Here is a 23851-nt window from a genome sequence, read left to right on the forward strand (position 1 = left end):
ATATATATATCTATATATATCTATATATATAGAAGCAATGAAATCCAAGGGACAAAGAGAGTGTAAAAGCCACAAAGATAAAATATTATTCAGAGACAGCATCAGGCAACAATAAATATAAAAGGTAGAAAAACGTGTAAATAGATGAGTGTGTAGGTGGAAAAAGGAATTATAGATAAGAAATCGAGAATGTCCAATAGTATTATTGGATTGAAACATATCATGGAGAGCAGGAGAGCAAAAAAAATCTTAGGGAAATAATGTCTAAGCAAGTTAAAAATTGTAAATGAAAGGCATAGTAAGTGAATACCAAAATAAGACACTTTCTCCTAAGCTCAAGAAGCAAGTGAATAGTTTGAGAGGTGGTTAATTTTAAAGAACTATTATTTGTTTGCCTAAAACTCACTAGCCATTTTCTTCATGGATCAAATATATTTACATTCTGGGGAAAGAAAGGTGAAATGTTTGCTTTTGTTTTTGTCCTTGGACAGGATTTATAATTTAGATGCATAACCTCTTGATTTATCTTTGTAATAGAGTACTATGTTTTAAAAATTACTAGTAAGTGATTGAGAGATATTTTGAAGCAAAGCTATACCATGATTAGAAATCAAAGTGGCATTGATAAACCTAGCTTGACAAAGTCTGATGTTAATGTACTCCTCTTAAGATAAATCTAAGGATTATCTTGTGTATTTTATAAGTGTGGCTTACAGTAAGGAAGCAAAAATGAGCTTCCTGATTTCGTAAGAGTTCATGATAAAGAAATGTCCAGAAATACAAATTTAATTATGAAAGCAACCACATGTTTAATAGATATCATTTTTTAAGAAAAAGTAAGAGGAAGAACAGAAGAGTGGAAAGAGTTGGGGGGGGTGGGTAGAAGGAAGGGTGGGAGGGGAAGACTAAATAAGATAGTTGAAAAACGGGCAGGAAGCCCTCTAAGTTTAATGTCTATACCCACTAGGATTGGAAAATTGAAATCGTTTTGGTGGAAGATAGACCCTTTTAGCACCATTAATTGGATCTGGATTGATATCATTTTGTTACACAAATTTAAATGATTCCAAAGCAGACATTCCCCAACTGCTGATGTTAATTTGCATCTAGTTCATTCATTCATTTAGCAGTTATTGAGTTTCAGACACATGGCAGGCATTGTGCAAAGACACTGAGTACACAATGGCAAACATCATAGATATTGTTTCATGTTTCTCTTGGCAAAGAATTAAACCTTCTAAAAGCAGATGTACCCTCATACAGTGAATCATGTACATATTAAGGTGGTAAGGAGTTGACAGGATTGGAAAAAGGGATATTCTCAAATGCCTCGTAAGGATAGTCACATTGAAATTACAAAATGTCTTTTAAAAGAATGACTGACTTATCACCTGGACTTTTAGAGAATATCTAGAAAATATTGCAGTGCTTGCCTTGCACAGATTCTATATAAAATGTCGAACTTGCTATTACCATCTTTTTCTTAATGTTCCCCTCGTATTCTATACTGTAGAGTAATGTTCTCAAGGCCCTGTTGGGAAACGGCCCCATATTTTCTTAGCTTATATCTTGGGATATTTTTAATTTGAAAAATGTCTAGCTTTATAAGATATATTATCAATAATAATTATGCAGAGGTTTTTCAGGTCCACAGTTTAATTTTCTGGGATAATCTGAAGGAAGGCTGGGTCTTATCTGGTTGTACTATGCAGAATTTAGGTATTTTTGGTGGCAGCAATCTGGTTCCCTCCAGTAAATTTCTCTGAAAACACTTACTCTTGAATATGCTTATAAAAAGCCCAAATCAGTTCTCTTCTGTGTGGTTCAGACACTCCTTCATAAATGCTCCATGTCAGGCAGTGGGCTGGGTGATGGAGCTGTAGAGAGGAAATAAGACATAGTTCCTTAAGTGACAGGAGACCTTAGAATGTAATGTGAATAGATGCTTTGAATATAATATAGTAAATTCCAGGCTAAAAGTAGACACTGAGAAATGAGAACCCCCCAAAGAAGGCAGCAGGTAGTAGAAAGAAGCAGCGATGGACAGGTGGCTATGAAAGCCATCCTGCAGCACAGGGCCAGGAGGAGACACAGTAAGCTTCAAGCAGGATAACGAGCCAGCGTGGCAGTAGTTACCGATTCCTTTTTGTAAATGTGCACACCCATCATATAAATGTGGGTGTATTCATGGTGACCCAGAGTTCTAGGCTTGCTAGAGCTTTCTGTGAGTCACTTTCTGTGAGTCACAGACAAGGACACTTCATCTCTCTGGGGACCTCACTTTGATTGTCTGTGATGAGGAAATTGAAATATTCACTTGTCCCACTCAATTCTCAAACTCCCCAGTATTCTATATAAGCTTGTGCTAGTACCTTTGAAAATATAAAGAATATGGTGGCATTTTATTCTATTTTTAAAAGATATTTTTGGAATGATGAATGAGGAAGGATTGAAGAAATCCAAATAATTTCAGTTAAATCAAAGGATTGAAAGAACCCCACCACCTATATATTTATATACATGGTAACTGCACAGTATGTTTTAGAATGGTTAAAGTCAAGGCAACAGACCTCTATCCTCAAAAGCTTACTGTTGAAGGGTACAAACAACAAGAATAAAAAAGTAAACACCCACCTTGTTGTGTGGGTGTTACTGCTAACAAGCTTTACAGAGCAGGTGGGATTTTAGAAGCAATCTGAAGGGGAAGAGAAGGGTGGTGTGACAGGCTTCAGTAGGAAAGCTGTTCAAGTGGAAGGGATGGACAGAACCCGAAATGAAAATAGGGAGGAAGAGAAAAGCGAAAAAAAAACTGCTGGGAGTTAGGGGGACAGGAGGTAATATATCTCATTGGAATAAGAGTGATAAAGGACCAGGCGATTTGGTTAATGTACTCCTCTTAAGATAAATCTAAGGATTATCTTGTGTATTATCTAAGGATATTATCTAAGGATAAATCTAAGGATATCTTGTGTTCCACATACAGGGTAGCTGAAATGACCCAAATAAGAGGGAGGGTGTTCTGTAGACGAAACACAAACTACCAGAATGTGCAGTATTCCTTTTACAGAAGAATAGCTACAAGGATAGATTAGGAATATAAACAAAAGGGAATCACTGTGACTCCACAGGAGCCTTCATCTAAAGAGAAGTGGAAGGAAGCAAAGATTTTTTTATTTTACAATGAACAGGTATGAATCATTCACACATTGATTGATTGTGTGTAAATATTTACATTATGTATTGCATAGATACAAGATGGGTAAGACAGAGCCCTCTCCCTACCCTTACAGCCCTTTAGAGATAAATCGGTTTTATTGAAATAATTCTGATACAACATGTAATGAATTATAAGAGAATCAAGAGGAAACTTTTATGATTTAATATTAAATAAAACTTCTCTCTATGTCAGCCTTTTGATATGTACGACGAGTCTCTAGTAAATGGTACTAGTACTCGTAAAGAGTTCACAAACCTGTCTACATTCTCAACTTGCTTTGAGGGCAGAAGTTATATACTTACGAAAATATGTCTTAATGAATCCTAAAATATTTTTTTTCTTTGTCACAAAACTTTTACTGGTCTGTGGTGGGATTTTAAATTGTATTACCAGCCTTCGGGATTGGATCTCCATGGGCATACGGTGCAATTCAGTGGTGTTGCAATATAGTACTTAATGTTCCTCCTCCTCCATCTCTCTAACTGTATATCCCCAATATCTACCAGCCATACCGCTTCATTTTGAAAATGGTGAGACAGAAGGGAGGTTTCAGATTTTTAAGGTGAAAACAATCAGTATATGGTTGGAATAACTGGCAAGGAAAATTGACCCTAATTTGGTGTAAGGCAAGAATTTTGACTTCTTCTTTTCCTCCTCAGATTTATGTTTATAAAAGACTCATTATTCAAATTACTATTCCCCCAGTCCCAATTTCTTAGCTTTCTTGAATGATATGAGTGTTTACAAAACAGTACAGGAAGTTAATTACTATGAGTCATAGTAATTTCATATGTTCCCAGTTCAAACTAGGAACTAGCAAAATATTACAGTCCTGGGTAACTAGGGGCAAACTCCCTAACTCAAAAAGAATCAGCACGTGCTCTGGTGGGGTTTTTTTCTTTAACCTTTACTACAGCAATAATTTAGTTTGTGTTATTCAGCCTCTTCCACTTCACTGGTGCTGTGTAAGGTAGAAGAGAGATTTGCAGGCAGAAATAGACAAGTCCTAAATAGTACCTTAGGAATGAAGGTGATGAATGTGCAATGCCTCTTAAGAGATTGTCCATTGGACAATCAGTGAACAAAATTTATTGACTGTTTACTTTATGGATAACATTATAGGAGATTGATTTAGGTAAATTTACAATGGCATAGAAACAGCAACTGAATGCATAACATTAAATGAGATCATCTAGATGAAGATCTCTTAGTAAGGGAGATAAGTTAGGTCCCTTGGAAGATACTCCAGTAGCTGAATCAGGAGAAATCTGAGAACTGGAGGTGAATAAGTGAGCCTAATAAAGCATCTCTCTCCAAGGGAAATTTGGGCTTAAATTCAGTTTTTAATGTTAGACATCAAGTTCAAGAACATAAAAAGGCATATTTTGAGGAAAATAAATGTGTTAGGAGACAATTCATTGTATTTTTAAAAATAAATTTACTTATTTATTTTTGGCTGTGTTGGGTCTTCGTTGCTGCGTGCAGGCTTTTTCTAGTTGCGGCGAGCGGGGGCTACTCTTCATTGCAGTGCGCGGGCTTCTCATTGCGGTGGCTTCTCTTGTTGTGGAGCATGGACTCTAGGCATGTGGGCTTCTGTAGTTGGCAGCACGTGGGCTCAGTAATGGTGGCTCGCGGGCTCTAGAGCGCAGGCTCAGTAGTTGTGATGCACAGGCCTAGTTCCTCCGTGGCATGTGGGATCTTTGGACCAGGGCTCGAACCCGTGCCCCCTGCATTGGGAGGCGGATTCTTTTTTTTGCGGGGGTGGGGGGTGGGTACGCGGGCCTCTCACTGTTGTGGCCTCTCCCGTTGCAGAGCACAGGCTCCGGACACGCAGACTCAGTGGCCATGGCTCACAGGCCCAGCCGCTCCGTGGCATGTGGGATCCTCCCGGACCGAGGCACAAACCCGTGTCCCCTGCATCAGCAGGCGGACTCTCAACCACTGCGCCACCAGGGAAGCCCTATGCAATTAATTTTTAAAGCTTTATTTAATAAACATTTGTTTGGCCCTTGCTAATTTCCATACAATCTAAATTACTGGATTCTAGTTTAGGGAAATTTTAATATGGTTTCAAAGTCCACATAAAAGAGTGAGAAATAATCTTTGACAAGCAACTTTGTTGTGCCATACAGCTCATCGGGTATTCCATTCCATCCCCCTAATAACCTGTCAAGTAAAGAGTAATAAAGGGGGCTTCCCTGGTGGCGCAGTGGTTGAGAATCTGCCTGCTAATGGAGGGGACACGGGTTTGAGCCCTGGTCTGGGAAGATCCCACATGCCGCGGAGAAACTAGGCCCGTTAGCCACAACTACTGAGCCTGCACGTCTGGAGCCTGTGCTTCTCAACAAGAGAGGCCGCGATAGTGAGAGGCACGCGCACCGCGATGAAGAGTGGCCCCCGCTTGCCACAACTAGAGAAAGCCCTCGCACAGAAACGAAGACCCAACACAGCCAAAAATTAATTAATTAATTAATTAATTAATTAATTTTTTAAAAAAGTAATAAAGGTAGTTACTATTTAATGCAGACATGCTACATGGTAGGCATGGGACTAAGCTAAGCACTTTTATATAGTTCTTACTTGCTTCTCACATCAACTATAAATGTAAGTTTTATTATTTTTAATTTACAGGGAGGGAAACTAAGACTCGGGGTCATTAAATGGTTTGTCACACAGCTAAATGATGAAGCCACTGCATAGTAACTAATTGCAGAAGGAGAATCCTAAAGTTGCTTTCCTACTAAGACTGGTGGTTATATTTGGAATGGGTATTTTATAGCATCATTGTGCACATCTTAATTTCAGGGGGTCCCGATTGAGTCTGAGACTAATTCTTCCTTGATAGCCACTGCCAAAGTTTGGGATTGGTGACATAGAGAGGCCTGAGCGCTGTGGGATGTCCTTGAAAAATGGCTCTGTAACTTCGTGCTTTGATGCTCCAAACATATACCAATGATAGACAAAATAGAAAGTTAGAAAACCAAATGGATTTAGTCAGCCTCAAAACAGTTGTCCATCTTTGAGATCTGAGAACCAAATTTAAAAACCAAGTGGTTATCAGGGTTGAAGCCAGGGGTCTCCTGGACTCTATTCCAGAAATAAGAAGTGGTAACTAGAGTTCTCATTACCTATGGGACAAAGCCAGAGCTGCTACTTAAAGCAGGACCTGGGGAGAAACTTCATCGCTCATGACAGGAAACTAGAATAAAGGTTCTGTTGCCGAGCAATACATGGATCTAGGGCCTGTGAGCTGTACAGTTAAAGGGGTAGGAAGAGAGACACAGTTTGTGACTTAAAACTGAATTAGCCATATTGCTAGCCCTGTGATTCAGCTCACAGTGTTTCTGACATCCCTGTAGCACAGCAGATACACAGGAAGTGCCCCTGTGTGACCTAGCCTGGTCTGGTAGCCTGGATGGCCTAGTAGAAGCAATGGCAAAAGTACTGGAAAGGGAGGAATGAGCACATAGAATAAAAACCTTTCATTAAAAATGGGCTTCAAACCAAGATTCCAAAATATGTGAGTGCTTCATTAGATTCATGTAGTAAAGCAGACAAATAAAACCCAACTGCCATGAGACCCAGATTCTACTCTAGAAGAAATTAATTATATGGAGCAGTCTGACAAAGACTTTGAAATAAGTATGTTTAGAAGCTTAGAAAGATAAATGAAAGTATGATTTTCACTAAAAAGAGTGACAAATTTTGGAGCAAATCCAAGTAGAAATTTTTTTTTAAAAGAGCACTTGCATTTAAAATTAGAAACGTTAGAAATGACAAATAGTCATTGAAATCAAAGCTTTAGTAGTTAGGATAAACTCTAGACTGAACATCAGTGAAGAGAGAACCAATGCTTTGTAAAAGGACAGAGAAAATCATCTAGACCAGAACATAGAGGACAAGCCAATTTTTAAAACATGAATGAAAAAATGGTTAAGATACATGGAGGATAGATTGGGAGGCTCCAGTCTGTGTCTTAACAGGAGTTCCAGTGGCAGTGAATGGAAAGTGTGTGAGAGATACATAAAAACTGAAGAAAAGGTCACTGAACGATTTCAGGATTGGAGACATACCTGAACCCTCAGACTGAAATTTTTCTTTAAGTATTGAGCAGGACAAATAAACATAAATATACAGTTGAAAATATGACAATAGAACTTCAAGACACTGAGAGCAAAAGAAAATCTTGAAGCAGACTGGGGGACTTTGGGGAGCCAGTTCTGCCAGGTGGATCTTGGTCAAGGGTCTGGGACTGGGAGCCTACGGTGGAAGTGGCTAGAAACAGTTCCTTCAGTGTCATCAGCTAGTCTCACACCATCCCTGGCATTGTCAAGGACCAAAGCACTAAACGATTCTAAGGAGAGCGTTCTTCCAAAATGCACCTAAAATGTAATTGTAAATTTGCCTGCAAACGATCATAGTTTAAACTGTGTTAAAACCCAGTGGGTGGGAGACAGGGTAGACTATTGGCCTTACTTTATGGTATTCACAACCTTTATGACTTGGGACAAGTCATTTAATTAATCTGTAAATGAGGATAATAATGCCTCTTTTATCTATTCTCACAGTTTTGTTGCAAGTGAGTTTCACCCATATGAGTTTTTATAGCCTGTAAAGCATGATGCAATTGTAAGGAATTGTTATTACTTTACTACAGAAATGGATGTCAGCAGTGATTCCTGCCCTCTTAGGGTTTATACATTAGATTTGTAAAAAACAAACATCTGAAGAATCCCTCCAAACAATACAAAAATGTTTGCAAAGGTATTTGTAACAACTAAGCACAAATTATTTTTGTTGTACACCAAGTGTGGGAATGTAAAATGAACAGAGGGGATGGGGTTTAATGTTGACAAAACTACATATTATGAAGTACCCTATTCATTTATTCCCACTTGTTTGTTACTACGAAAAAGTTCAAGCGTGCACCTAGATTTAATCATTGTTAACATTTAGCCGTATTTGCTTTATCTATGTATGACTATATATGTTCTTTTTTTCTGGATCTTTTGAAAGTAAATTGCAAACAACATGCCATTTCACATCTAAATATTCGGTATGCATCTCCTAACAGAAAGGACATTTACTCACGTAATCATAATACCATTATCACATCTGAGAAAGTTAACAGTAGTAATCCCTCAATATTGTCTAATAATCAGCTGATATTCAGATTTCCCCAATTTCCTCAAAAACCTTTTTATAGCTGTTTTCTCCCCAGTTAAGAAACCACACATTATATTTACCTCACACTACGTTAAATAGTTGTCTTTTTTCTCTCTTTCATTTGAGAACAATCTCTCCAGTTATTTTCCCCCTTAAATGTTAACTTTTTGAAGATAACAGGCCAAGAATATTCTTGATCTGTTTTGAAGATTATTCTGGATTTGTGTAATGTTTTTTCCTCAAAGAAACACTTGTTCCTCTATCCCTGCATTTCCCCAAAATTAGAATGCTTCATCTAAAGGCTTAATTAGACTCAGGTATACATTTTAGATAAGAATACATTCTTATGATGTATTATACTTCATACTGCATCACACTGAGAGACACATAAATGTCCATTATTAGTAATGGTAAACTAAATAGTCTGGTTACAGTGATTGCCACCAGATAAGTCTCTGTAAAGGTACATCTTTCTCTTTGCTGTTATCAAAGGATGAAAATTGTGTCTCTGAGACTAACCTTTCTCCTAATAGTTTTAGCATCCATTAATGATTATCCTGGACCATTTTATTGGCATTGCAAAATGGTGAATTTCTAATTTTGTCATCCCTTACTGTCAGCCTTCGGTAAAAACGAGCTTTCCCTCATCAAAGAGGCATATGAACTACACTACCTCCTGAAAAATCATGATGCTTCTGTGCCTTTAATTACCAATTTGCAGGACAAGAGGTTCATGTAATAGCCACTTCGATGGTGGCAACTGAAATTTTTTTCCTTTTCTGTTTTTGAGGATTGCTCTGGACTCGTTGATTTTTTTTTTTTTTTTTTTTACACTCAGTGTTTTGTTTAAAAAAAAAATCAAAGTAATTACAACTACAAAGTATAATTTTTTTTTTAACTCGATGAGGCTAAATGTGAACCCTAAGTCCTAATGGAATATAGATTGAATGGGGAGGGAGGTTCATCAGAATAATGTGGTTTTTTAAAGTATACATTATTAGAGATCCTAATCATTTTTTTTTTTAATTTATGAGATGATCTTTTCTGAAAGTCTCTGAGTACCTTAACCAGAGTATCACTGAAAACAAGAGTGTCAAAAAGGCACATTTAAATTGTTCTCAAAATCAATCAAAAATAATGAGGTGCTGGGAAAAAGTTGTATCCTTGATAATTACATCTATCAGTATCAGAAAACAAAAGAGAACAATCAGGAAATGACAACCCCACTCCCAAGTAGCACATTAAAAAAGGCTAATGAAAAAAAGTCTCTTTTAAAAATTGTACTAAATTAGCATTTCAAGTAAATTGACAACTTAAGCGTTGATAAAGGCCAATCTGGGACCCAAACAATGGAAGTTCTGTTTCTACTTTTATCTGCTTTTAAAAGAAATGATCTCAGTTGACTTTCTTTTTTGTTGTTGTCTTCTATGTAGATGGAAGCAGCTGTTCTAAGGGAGGTGACAGTCCTGTACTCTGCACAGGTCAGGGCACCCCTGGAGTATTATGCTTAATTTGGGGTTCTGTTGGTTAAAAGATTGACTTGGAAGAAAGTAACGGGGATAGTGAAAGTTGCTCAAAGCGTTTCTTACACCATAACTCTATTTTCAGTCTGAAAAAGGGTTCATGTCACTGTCAGTTTAGACAAGAAGTTCAGCCTGTTCTTTACAGCCTCAGAGCCTAGCATTAGGACCAACGGGTGAAAAGTTGATTTGGGCCTAGAATGAGGAAGAATTCCTTCATAACCTCAGCTGTACAGAGCTGGAATGGCCTAACCTCCAAGGGAATGAGCCCCGCAAGGCCAACACTTTCAGAGGTTTTAACCACATTACTTAAAGATGGTGTATGGGGGAGAAGCAGGCAGGCAGGGGTCTTTCAAATATTTTGCGAAGAGCCTATAATTACAATAAGGAATGTTTTAAAGGTCATTTAAAATTTTTTTTTAAAAATTTGAGGGTAAAAATGAATTTTATACCATGGCTTTAAAAAGAAAACTACAGGGGCTTCCCTGGTGGCGCAGTGGTTGAGGGTCCGCCTGCCGATGCAGGGGACATGGGTCCGTGCCCTGGTCCGGGAGGATCCCACATTCTGCGGAGTGGCTGGGCCCGTGGGCCATGGCCGCTGATCCTGCGCGTCCGGAGCCTGTGCTCCGCAACGGGAGAGGCCACAGCAGTGAGAGGCCCGCGTACCGCAAAAAAAGAAAAAAGAAAAAAGAAAAAAAAAGATATAGAAAACTACAGCGCATCCCAATTTGTGTATCACTGCTTTGTATTTGGGAAATGTGAGATGTACAGTGAGATGAAGTTTAAGCTGCAGCATTTTAAGACCATGGTATATTGGTTTTGATCACATTAAATTCTTACTCCATCTAGCCCCAAATTTAGGAGCTTGTAGATCAGAATATGACTTTGTTAATAAGAATAGAAAGTAACATTTTGGACGTTGTCTTAAGAGTAGCATTAGTATTTGAATTATCAGTAGTGACAAAAGCATTTTCTTTCAATGATAAAAGAAAACTTATAAACATAGATCTTCAAACATGTCAGTTCATTTTGAAGGCAATAGTAAGTGCTGGTATTTTATTATTTTGGCTTGTCAAGTGATTTTATTCTTTATTATTAGCCCAGGGGGGGAGGAAAAAAAAAACCCTAGTATATTCTGCCAACATATTCATCAGTCATCATTTTTGGAGACAGTTTTCGACATATTGTATGTTTTACTCTGCTAACAAGAGAAAAGACTAGCCATTAAGTTTATGTTTCTTTGTTGTTCAGCAAGGTCACATATCAGGAATAATGCTGGAAGTATGCTAATAAACAATATATAATGTAGGTCATCTGGGAGTAAGAAATATTTTCTAACTAGTTCTAAAGGGAAATATTGTTAAAAAAGGGATAGATGTTATTTACACAACACATGTTGCTCTATATGTTACCATCAAAAGCATCTTGTAAACAGCTCAACGCAGTAAATCTTCCTTGGTGATTGTCAGGGTTTTTCAAGTCCGTGTTAGATTTAGACCTAGCACACTCAATTCACAACATGCCTAATGTACAAAGCCTGTTAGATTATATAGAAAACTTCCACTGGAAATATGCCTGCACTGCTGTGTTTTTCAAGGAATACCATCCTCTGTTATGGAAGCAAATACTACGTTAAGTGACAATAATTAAGAAAACTTTACGTTAACAGCAGTTACACTTTTGTGCTTAACTTTGATTTTGTTGAGTTCTTTAAAATTAATTGCAGTCGACAGACTGATATTTCCTATTGCTACTGTTTGTAAAACAATTTTATATGACTGCTGATGAAGTGATAATTCTATAAGAATGCCTTAACAAACTGTCATTGATGTGATTTTACAAATGTCATTTTCACACTTTTGGGAGCGTTTCAAATGGATTATTTCATAAGGCTTTATTTTGTTTTCCAATGTGGTTTTTAATTATAAATATCAAGTTTCATCATAAAGGCATTTATGTAACTGTGTTCTGGAAAACTTAAGCAGTACTTTACTTATTGAGTTCATCTAATATGTACTGAGCTGTATAGGGGACGCAATAATAAAGATGTGAAATCATAAAAGCTGCCTTTATCAGAGAGCCTTGCACTTAGAATCAAGAGAGCTTATTTCTCTTCCCAGCTGTGTGGCACTGTGACATCAGGCACATTTTTCTACTTCTCTGGACCTCATTTTCTTTATTTACGATACAAGAATTATAATAAATCCTGTTCTATCCACAAGACTTTTGTGTAAAATGATAAAATGGTGTTAGAATGTTCAATATGACATGATTTCTTTATAGAAGATATGTATTTAAATGCTAGTACTTAGCAATTTCTGAAACATCATCTAAATTTCATATTTCACCTAAAAATTATCATCTCTAAATCTCTTAGCTACATTTTGTGAAGCTTAACTTATTGGCTACTTTACTTAAAAATATCTAGAAACAACACTACAGTTATGTTGGTCAGAATGAAAGTGTGCCTGATCTTCAAAGACGTCAGTTTCTGAAACTCAGCCATGTGTTACAGATATTTTTTTAATACCAACTTCTGTTTTTGAGCTTAGGTATCTTTAAACATATATTATGCCGTAATTATGTGCCCTCATTTCTTCCAACTGTTTGCAACTAAAAGCATAGTGTTAGGATCAAGCCATAAGGTCATAGTAAGGACATAGAATTTTGCCCAAGTGGCCTCACAGAAGCTTGGTTAACAACATATATAAGACCAAGGTCTCAAGAAAATGCTGTGAGTAGGTAGGGTTGGGTTTTTTAAAAATTTAAATTAAAGTTTTAAAAATGCATGTGTCTAAGTAATTCTGTTTATACTTGTTTTCTCAGAAGAAGACCTATCAGTGCATCAAGTGTCAGATGGTTTTCTACAATGAATGGGATATTCAGGTGCATGTTGCAAATCACATGATTGGTGAGTGACACTCTAAACATGATTACCCATAGATTTTTCTCCTCCTTGTGTACATCAGTGCCTATATAATTAAGCAGAGTTAAAGATGAATTAATTGTTCAACCATCAATGATTTACCTAAGCATGATTGATTTTTTTATTACTATTATTAGGCCTGATAAGACATTAGCACACTTTATTTTCTGCAAGGGCTAGTTTAGACTTCTGGAGAGGATTATGTATCTACTGCCAGTCAAAACACAGGTGATTAACAAATTAAACTTCTAATCATTTTTGCATTATTGAAAACTAACAGGAATGGTTAATGAACTGGATGTTAGCTTTCCATAGAGTTTTAGACAGGTTTTAATTTCAGAAGTTATTATGGTAATGGCAGTGCTGTGTGTTGCTTAAGCATCTGTATCAAAATGTAGAGTGGTGAGTTTTTGTGTTAGGGAAACATAAATAATTTAAATTGCCGTAAAATAATTTTATATGTATGGTTTCAACAGCCTGGAAATAATCATTATCATAACGATCACATAAAGAATTCAGTCATCATTTTTTATTCCCCACCAAATTTTACACAGATCTTTGTAAAAGCAGTTTGGGTAAAGATCTCTGAAGTCGCTCTAAGCCACTGTTTTCAGGGATTTTGCATTTATCACATGGGCTAGAACTAAAAGGATAATTTCTTCACCTACTCATATTGTCCCATTATCCCTTAATTCCTCTGGGGTTACCTCCTATGTTTTTAATTTGATAAGCACTTAGTAATAACACTAAGAATTTTACCAGCCAGTTAAACTTTATCAAGCAGATCTTTTTCTACTAGTAAAATGGCAATTGCTATTACTTTATACTATTTTTGTCATTTCTTTGTGTTTTTACACTATGAGAGTTTTTTATTTCATACTCCTTTCATGGTGTTTTATAATACTGTAAATAATTGTGATATAGTATTTTAAAAGTCTGATCAACCTCATGGTCTCCTACTATCAAACTCTAAGAAAGGAAAGAAAATTCAACATTTTAGACTCTGAAGTCATTTTCAGGGGTAAACAAGTTTTATCATACACTAATCAGCTGAATTCTGAGAGCGTACGGCAGAAGGGTTGCTCCAACTATAGTTACCGATCCTTAAAACCAGCTATAACAAATGCTCTTGTAGATATTATGAAAATGAAGTCAAAAGTATGTTGGAAACTTTATTAATAGGTTTTCAATAGGATTTGCTGTATAGTTTTCAAATGATGGTCTTTAGGAAAATTATGGTTTATGAAAGACTAACTGCTTAATTGTGCAAAATGGAACATATACCTAAGAGCTAAAATATTGGTCTAAAATATTGGTCATTTTATCTCTATATTTTCCAGATTTAGGTACTAATATTATTAGTGATTTTCTTATACATTAAATGGCCTATTCTCAAATGTGCCGGAACGACACTGACAGTTTTACTGAGTGTTTAGAAGATAATTACAATGTGTAAAAGAGATTGAAATGTTTCTTCTATATTCCTTTCTATTTTGGATTCCAAAAAAATACTCTATATAAACTTTCAAAATGGACTTGGTGTGGGGGGCAGCATGGGTTTGAAAAAATGAATTCTTCTTTCCAAATAATGAGTGTTAATATTTTCCATCTCTTTATTTCTTGAGTAGAGTTTACTGGTGAGAGTCATTAATGGTTCTGCTTTATGCTACAGTTTTACATGAGCTTTAGTGAGAATATTTCTTGGAAGTTTGCAGCCTGTGGAAAAGTTAGTGAATCGTTGTGCTTCTGATTAGTTTTCTTCTGTGTAAACATATTTCTGGTTCTGGATTTATTATTTATCCCAGGGCCCAGACGAACAAATGGAATATATTTTCAACACAGTACTGATGTTCTTTTGCACATGTAGAATCTGAATGGAATGTTGAGCGTGAGAGGAATTTTTGATTTTAGTATCATTTGTCCAAAACGTTCATTGGTTTGTCCTGGTCCTTTTTTAAATTGCTTTATACCTTTCCCTTAGTATTTCTCTTAATATTCCTTGCATCATTAGTGCTTTCCCAAAGCTTTCCCCCCTCTACCTTATGGTGGATTAATATGACACTCATCTCCTCTTGGGATCTGAGCGTTTAACAATTCACCTTCCATCAGAGAAGCAAATTCTGTTCCTTTTCACAGAGGGCCTACTTAGTTAATATTCATGCTTTTTTTTAATAATAAAATATGTAATTCTCTTGCACTTGAGGCCCAAACAAATGAATAGTATCCATTTAATTGTTACATCTGTTGACCATGCATCCAAGTCCCTACACTTCCTGCACATTGTTAATATCTAGAGAGAGAGAATGTATAAGGGGAGGATGTCACAAAGGCTAAGATATCCCTTTTTAAAACCCCGGTGTGATGCTTAGTTTTTCAGATGAGGCAGGCAGCATGATTTTGCTGGCTAAAATACCTCCGTTGAGGGTAGGTATTTTTAGGTTGTGTATCTTTGTATGTTTTTTGTCTAATCAAAAAATAATCTCAACCAGACATTTAGCAGGGAAGAGAGATTAGAAGCTATCTGAAAAGCCTCTTACTCTTTTTGTTAAGAGGGTCTATAGTGTTTTTACAGATTTTGTTTTCCATTTCAGTCAGTCTGCGGAAAGATTATGTCACCTGATGGAAAACAAGGTCTGCAGATGACTCAGTGAGGTGTAACTTTAAATCCCTTCTTTGACCAAGTCATTTGCATTTGCTTCTACTTAGCTCACGTGTTTTAATGCAATTTCAATGTCAGGGAACCTCCACGCTTCTTTCTGGATATGCTAGTCTCAGGCTTTTGGCCAGGGACATTTGTGAAAGGAAAACCATCAGTGTTTCTACCAGGTATACACTGGAGATGCTCTGCATAAGTGCCATTTTGCAGCTAGGTGTGAACACATGGTTTGAGTTGCAGGAATAATTACTCAATAAAAATGCATTCGGGATTTGACTTATGTCTATTAAGGAAAAAAAGAAAACCTCAGTCTGGATTGCATTTTGACACAGTTTCAGTAAGAAATCAGACCAGTGGCTATTTAGAGGTTTCTCTTCTCTTCTTCTTTACACACACACACACACACACACAAAGAGCTACGAAACATTTTAACAGCTTTCCTGGGGAAAAGATTTCCCTCTTTTAAAGTCTGCACAGATGAGAAATTTTTTCTTGTCTTCCTTTGTTCCTTTCACATAGTTTACATTGGCTTTTGACCTGAAAATACAGAAAGGAGCCATTGTGCACTGTGTCCTTTAATTCATTACTCACTTGTCTCTTCTTATCAGCACAGTAAATATTTATTGTTTTTTTTTCCTCTTTGAGATTTCTGTTATTATTATTATCATTGTTGTTATTATTATTTGGTATGGATTAGCACAGATCGTGATGGGACCAGAGAATGTAAATGTGTTTAACCCAGGAAAGGGATTGCCTCATATAAAATTATGAGGCTCAACAGCAGTAGAGCAAATTTGTAAGTGCTCTGAATAAAGGGTTGTTAAGCATGCGACGATACAAAGAGATGACATTGCCAAGAACTATTTATGAGAAGCTTAATTTTTTCACTCTGATAATTCTTGACCAATAGTTACCAGCCTCTAATTATCTATTTTAGTTAGAAAGAAATATCAATCACTGCGGAGGTTGGCATTGCAACTAGCGCATAAATCCCCAAAGAGACCAATGTGTTCCAAACAGCCACAGACAACTGTCTCATGAAACAGAGGGAGCAAATTGCAAGCGGCTGGTGGTAGACAACCGGCAGTAAGCTCACCATCGAAGGCCAGTTAGCTTGACAAAGAAACGATCAAGGGGGAGAAATACCATTATCCTTGGAATTGATAGCTACAGTCATGGCCTTTGGAGGACAAGTGGTCATTATACAGCTATGGCTATTTCCAGCCCTTGCTTTCATAGTTCTCATATGGAGAATATGAAGGGAATGAATATAAACCATTTACCTAAGAATTGTCGTTAAAAATTGACTTAGAGATGATTACTTAATAAGGTTTTTTTTCCTATTTTTCATCTGATCAGAAAGACGAGTGATGTAATAGCAAAATTGTATCTAAGGTGGCAGAGTACACTCTTTTGCAAAAAAATAGGAAAATCCACAAATAGTCATTAACAAACATGTCCCAGATCAAGGGCGATGCTTAGAGTATTTGGATGAAGTAAACGTATTTATCTTTTAGAAAAGCAAAGCTGGAATTTGGGACTATGAATGACAACTAATACAAAAACACAGATGCATAGATATTAACTATTTTAATTCAAATCTCTAATACTCAGTGCTTTATGGATAGTTACCATTTTTTTTTTTTTGCTGTACGCGGGCCTCTCACTGTTGTGGCCTCTCCCGTTGCGGAGCACAGGCTCCGGATGCGCAGGCTTAGCGGCCATGGCTCGCAGGCCCAACCACTCTGCGGCGTGTGGGATCTTCCCCGACCGGGGCACGAACCCGTGTCCCCTGCATCGGCAGGTGGACTCTCAACCACTGTGCCACCAGGGAAGCCTGATAGTTACAATTTATAAAAGATCATGAAAAGATTCAAGCTTTCCACAGTGCATGTGGGAAGATACCTACCCTATGTATTATGTTACACATGCTATGAAGGACTGATATCAAGACAAAAGGAATGCATAGGCCAGTTTTGTACAGTGTGGTGGAATTTTAGTCTGTGCTTGTGGCAGGTGACATCCGTATGTTCTGCAATTTGTTTGGTGCCCAGGGTCACAAATGGCATTTCCATTTCTTTAGTGGATGGGGCGCTACATACTAATTTTCATTATAGTTCTGTGACATTCAGCATCACCTCTGAAACATTTCATCTTGAGTGCTCTTGCTTTAGAATAGACTAAAACCAATATTTTGAGGCCTATAATGGTTTTGGATTTTATGTGTCTGAAGGGGAAATATCCAAAGATATGGATCTCTGCATAGGGAGATAAAGAGCCATGTTGCGCTTTACACTCTCAGCTTTCATTGGCTGCTTTTTTAAAAAAATGAATAGAATGAATCTACAATAGTGCATATATGTGTGGGTGTATAGATACGTGTCCACCTGCACTGTCCTAAGAAGCTCCAAGTCCTTAGGTTCTCTGGAGTTTACATGAATTCTAAATGAGAAGACTATTGAATTTTTTTTTTTTAAGTCATCTTCAGTTGATTGCTTACAAAACTCGGGGAAGTAAGAAACAAGCATTTGGTGTTAAATATGTTGAAATACTGGCTTGTTTCATCCGGAGCTGAATTAAAAAAGATGAAATCTGGGCAGTTTAATGGTAACAGAAAGCTACCCTCATGTGGGCAATGCTGGCTTATTTGAAAAGCCCATAAAGGGTTTCTACATGGACCATACAAAAGGGATACTTTCTCTTTAATAGCCATCTGTACAGGAGAGATGAGAAGTGGGCCAGGTCATCTCTCCTCAGCTGTCATGATATTAACGTAGGTAATGGAGCAAGGTCCCCGTTCTGCTGGGTGTTGTTTTTTATAGATGTTCATCGATTTACACAGATAATTCTATTTATTTCTTAGAGTTGGTCCAAGTGAACCAGGCAGAATAACAAACACTAGAGCATTTCAAATGACTTTATCTTTGTTTGCCACGTAACTTTTGTCTAAAAAATGGTGTCACACCTACTGTGCAGATGGCTGCATGATTTGTAAAGCAGCCAAAACATTTAAACAAATGTGTGATGTGGGGATAGATTAAATAAAGGATAAAATGGAGTGTGGGCCACAAATTCTAATAATCACATGATTTTAAGTTGTATGAAGTGTGGAGTGATGGTCACAGTGACAGCAAGGAAGCTTGCCAGTGACAGCAAGGTGCCTCACAGCTCTCAGGATGGCGCCTGTGGCCTGGTAGGCCTCAGTTTGAGAACCACACATTTGCTGTACAGCTGGCAGCTCTGTATGGGGACATCAGATAAAACGTATGTAAAATGAAGTGTTATTGCTTCGTATGAAATTGTTCAGAGAGGGAATTTGCAGACAGTAACTGAAAACAGAATTCATGGTACCAGTGAAGCAGACTGTAAATATGAAGAGGGTTTAATAAGCTGCACAATTTAACAAAAATTCAAGACGTATTCAGAAAGGACACACGCAGGCATAAGTAGAACATAGCTACACTGTTTACCAAGTGCAAAGTGGTGGCACAGGAAATTATCAAGCTCCGCTACCCTGAGCCTTTCTAAAAACAAAGACAATTTAATATGAAAGCAAAAAGATCTTTTTCAAAGAAAAAAAAATCTGTTTGGAATAAGATACAGTTTTCAAGAGCTCATCCTGATTATTTGGATTCTTATTTCAGAAGCAACTTTTCAAGGAAATCTTTGAGCCTCTCTATTATTTCAGTGTTAAGCTTTTAAAAGACAAATCAGGATGTTTATCCTTGTTTTGTGTTTTAGCCTGCACCTAGCAGCTTTGATTTACAAGAGTAAAGATACTGGCAGTTAGTGGAGCTTCTAATTTACAAGCGCCTAAGAAAGCCTCTTAGACATTTCTCCTGATGCTAATTTTCTGTGAGCCTGGGGGTTTTCACTGAGCCCACTGACAGATGGAAGATACAGTTTCTTGTTACTTTTTAGAACACATCGTCCTAAAAGAGACCTCAGAAGAACGTTGTTCCCAAGAAGAATTACGGGATGCCAGCCTTCCTTCCTAAGCTCCATACAGAGACGCTGGGCAGAGTCTGTGGCAGATAGAAGGTTCCATGTGACTGTCTGAGAGACGTTGGTAGGGCTTCTGGCTCTGTTTCTGTCCTCTCCTTTGACTTGCAGTAGAATATGCCACGGGCATATCCGTTTCCACTCACCGTTTGATATGTTGTTTATCAAGTGTGGGTGTCTGTTTCTGCATGAAGTTTGCAAAACATTTCTCAGTGGAGGGCAGGGAAAGTCATCAGCAAAAGATAAAAAGGTCGATCCCCGCACACACACAGGCCCACATACGCATAGGCATCGTGACCTATTTCCACAGGATCGGCTCAGACACATAAAAAGAAAAGGTCTCTGATGACCTATTTCCATAGGTTATTTCCTACTTGGGGGGGGGGCAATCATAGCAGTAAACAAAGGAAAGGGAGCCAATATGGAGAGTAGGCGTTGAACTTCAGCTGCTCATGTTGTTGCATTTGGTGAGCTGATAGGGCTTCCTAGGTCACCTTTAGAATTATGCCTATGACAGCAGTAGCTACCTGCCAAGATTGCAAGGTATCTCACAGCTCTCAGGATGGCGCCTGTGGCCCAGTAGGCCTCAGTTGGAGGGGTACACATTTGCTGTACAGCTGGCAGCTCTGTATGGGGCAGCCGTGTGGGCTGTTAGGGAGCTGGAAAGGAGACAAGCATGAAATTTCTTCTAACCCCAACTCTGTTTTTCTGTACTGTTGGCTGCTTCTCAGTTCCTTGACAAAAAAACCAATCAGGCACCCTTTAATCCGCCTGTGATTACCACTGGTATAAAAAGAGAAGCATAATGAGGAAAAATGCCTCGTTTTGTTGCCTTCAAAAGCCAACAAATTGGAGTTAACTTGACAGGAAGTGGCTTAATAATTAGATTATTTATTTATTCCTGACACATATCCCCCTGTTACTAGTCTCAGGAGACCCTGTAGATGGTACGATTTTCAAGCTGCCATTACTTCGCTGTCTTCTGTGAACAAAGAAGCTACTGTCTATCAGTCAATTAAATGCACTCTTTAAGCAGAGGCTTCGAAGTCCTCAATGGAGAGAGCCCTGGGACGCTGTGGCTGATGATTCCTTTCTCTGTACTGTACATCACACTCTCAACTACAGTCCCCACAGAGATGGAATAAAGTCAGGCATTAAAATATCACTTGTTGATTTGTTTGCTAATGAAGAGCCATTGAAATGTTTGTGTATTTCTATGGCAAAATTGTTGATAAAAGGGCTGACATGCCTGTGTATCTTAGTTCATCTGCCGTGAGTGCTTACTTAAGAATTATTAAAGTAAAATTCAACAAAGAACAGAAATTTTTTTAAAACCCTGAGATAACAGGAGTTTTCTTAACTATTTTCATCAAATTAAGTGACTAAAGGCAGGAAAAACAGAGATGGCATAATTTCAGTCCCTTGCTTCCGTTGCATTCATCCAAACACCTTGTTTTCTCTGACTTAAAAAATGTCATTTAAAAAAATTTTTATTGGAGTATAGTTGATTTACAAGGTTGTGTTAGTTTCAGGTGTACAGCAAAGTGAATTAGCTATACATACACATATATCCCCTCTTTTTTTTTTATTCTTTTCCCATATAGGCCATTACAGAGTATTGAGTAGAGTTCCCTGTGCTATACAGTAGGTTCTTATTAGTTATCTATTTTATATATAGTAGTTTGTATATGAAAATGTAAGCTTTTTTCAGAGAATCTGGGGGGCACACCTTTTAAGTTGGAAAAGATATTAGAAATTTCTTTGTGAGGATACTGTACTTGGAAATTTTTAAAAAGATGAATAGCATTTTGGTAGCAATTTCTCTAACTCAGTGAAATAGGTACAGAAGTTTTTCTAGGGAGCTTAGTGGGGGCTTTTACAACCAAACTAGGAGAACATCTGTGACACAGCAGACACAATCTCACAGCCCCGTGGATTTTAGAGAAATGACTTTCCTTTTCTCTATGTTCCTCTTTCTGTTTTCTTTTCCTTTTTTTCCATTTTCTTTTCTCAGCATTACTTTCTTTCCGTCTAAGTGGTGGTGACTTTTCAACCACCACTTAGTCAGGGTTTTTATCCCTCAATGTATTCATCACCTTCTTACTAGTTCCTGTTTACTATGTACAAAGCATGCCCTTGCTGGATCTCTCTGGCTCCCATTAATTGGTTTTTATTTTAAGAGTACATCTGTTGTTAGGTTGGAGGGCTACAGTCTGCTTAGGCTGAAAGGCTCAGATAATATTATGACAGCTCTCTGGTGAAATATTTAGCTATGGCTCTGCCACTTAAAGGAAAAAATTTGGAATTTAAACCAAGGCCGCCGAACATTGAAAAGTATCCCCTCTTCTTGGCATCAGGTTTCGTAACTGTAATCAAGGCTTTAACTATAGTGTTCATGATTACCGGACAACAGGCTATAAAGAATTAATTCAGGCCCACCATCAAATGGCCATATTCTTTATTTCTATCCTGTTATTCCAAGTCATTCTCTTAGAAAAAGCTTAGATACTCGGAGGTGTTCTATAATAGAAAATGAATTCGAAACCCTTTCATTAATTGGTGATTAATATATTTCAGGATTAGTTTAAGCAGGGCCCTACCTCCTGCCCAGTCAAGTATGTTCTGGTTAATATCCAATTACCTGCACCTTCATAGTTATTACGTCTTAATATTTCAAATACGATAACCAGAAACTTGAGAGTCATGCTAATGAGGATCATAGAACAAGAATTAACCAGTGACATACTCAATGATCCTTAGTGAGGAAGGAATCTCTTTTTTCACCTTAACACATGGCTTCAGCATCTTCTGGGCACTGACTGAAAAGTAAGACTTTGAACTACAGCCAGGCCAGAATGGGAGAAGCGAATCATGTTCTCCTTTTGCATAATAGTAACCTGAATGTGCCATATTAAAGTTCACCTAAGAACATGGTTTAAGTTCATTTTATGAAGAATCAGAATAGGAAACAGAGTGCCAGTTTCTACTTCCCAAACAGGAAACATCATATTCTTTATCTTTTCCTTCTAACAAAGCTAAAAGTTGTTACCTCTTCAAAGGATGTTTTAATTCAGATGAATTTGGAATGCCTTTAATAGTTCACTAAGGAAACACCTTTCCCTGCTACATTTTATCCTCTTTCCACCCCCCGCCCATGTATCACGATGCTGTACACATGTTACATCTCTATTTAATTTTTTTACAGGTAATTTCACTTTTGTACAATCTGACTTGGCTCCCCGAGCAGTGCCTTCTAGGGTGGTGTGTGCTGCATCAAACCACATAGCTTTCAAGAGTGCACGTTGTACGTTGTCCCTTTATATGCTGTATTGTAATGAAACCACATCAGTAAATTGCAGTGAAGGGTGATTGTTGCATGGGGATGACTACTACACCTCGGGATCCATTTGCAACAGATTATTCTTTTTATTGTTGTTATTACTTCCCATCTCCTTTACTCTCTTGCCACTGAACTTGCTCTTGGCCACCGGTGCAGGTGCAACCGCAGAGGGCATCTTAAGGAACATCGCAGGCAGCATTTTTTCTCTTAGGCACATACCAATCACCATTCAGTTCCAAACCCAGATACCCTGGGTGGCTTGGTGGGCCTTTATTGATCCTCCTTTACTCTGCGGACTTGGTTTATAATATTTCCCATCTTCATCTCCTCAGAAGAACAAATTTACTGTGAATAAAAGTGACCCATTTCTTTTCACACGTTTCGTCTAGATGTAATAAATTTGTCGTCAGGATGATCAACTCATTTGTCCCTTCCCCCAAAGAGATTTAATAATTTAATAATTTATAAAGGGGGCTTAAATAGGATCGCTGTTTAAGGAAAAGATTTGTATTTTCCGTATCTTCTTGGGCTTCTTTAAAACATAGAATAGGGCTTCCCTGGTGGCTCAGTGGTTGAGAGTCGTCTGCCTGCCGATGCAGGGCACGCGGGTTCGTGCCCCGGTCCGGGAAGATCCCACATGCCGCGGAGCGGCTGGGCCCGTGAGCCATGGCCGCTGAGCCTGTGCGTCCGAAGCCTGTGCTCCGCAATGGGAGAGGCCGCAGCAGTGAGAGGCCCGCGTACCGCCAAAAACAAAACAAAACAAAACAAAACATAGAATAAAGTTATTATGAGCGTTGTGCATAGTAGTAATGTCTCTACAAAATAGCCTGTTTGCTGCCCCCAACCGACTGCTGTCACTCAGTAACTAATAAAAAAAATAGTGTGGCTTTAAGTCAAGGATCCTGTGTTCTTATTAAACAGAGTTATGAACAAGGTTTTAGCCTGGGTATAATTATATGCGAATTCTAATCCCTTTGTTGTCATAATTTTAGTACCTGTGTCCATTTGTTTTTCCAAATGGTTA

The 23851-nt window shown here is 37.8% G+C and overlaps 1 protein-coding gene across 2 annotated transcripts in view; it reads left to right on the forward strand.

Moving 5' to 3' along the window:
* Positions 1-23851, forward strand: part of ZNF521 (zinc finger protein 521) — a 286210-nt gene that overhangs the window by 136906 nt on the left and 125453 nt on the right. For both annotated transcript variants that reach the window (XM_007448590.1, XM_007448591.1), the window contains exon 5: positions 12730-12814. In XM_007448590.1, the coding sequence (XP_007448652.1) occupies positions 12730-12814 (85 nt within the window). The remainder of the gene's footprint in view (positions 1-12729; positions 12815-23851) is intronic.

This window comes from Lipotes vexillifer, unplaced genomic scaffold (assembly GCF_000442215.2).
Source record: "Lipotes vexillifer unplaced genomic scaffold, Lipotes_vexillifer_v1.1 scaffold168, whole genome shotgun sequence".
Classification (NCBI taxonomy): domain Eukaryota; kingdom Metazoa; phylum Chordata; class Mammalia; order Artiodactyla; family Lipotidae; genus Lipotes; species Lipotes vexillifer.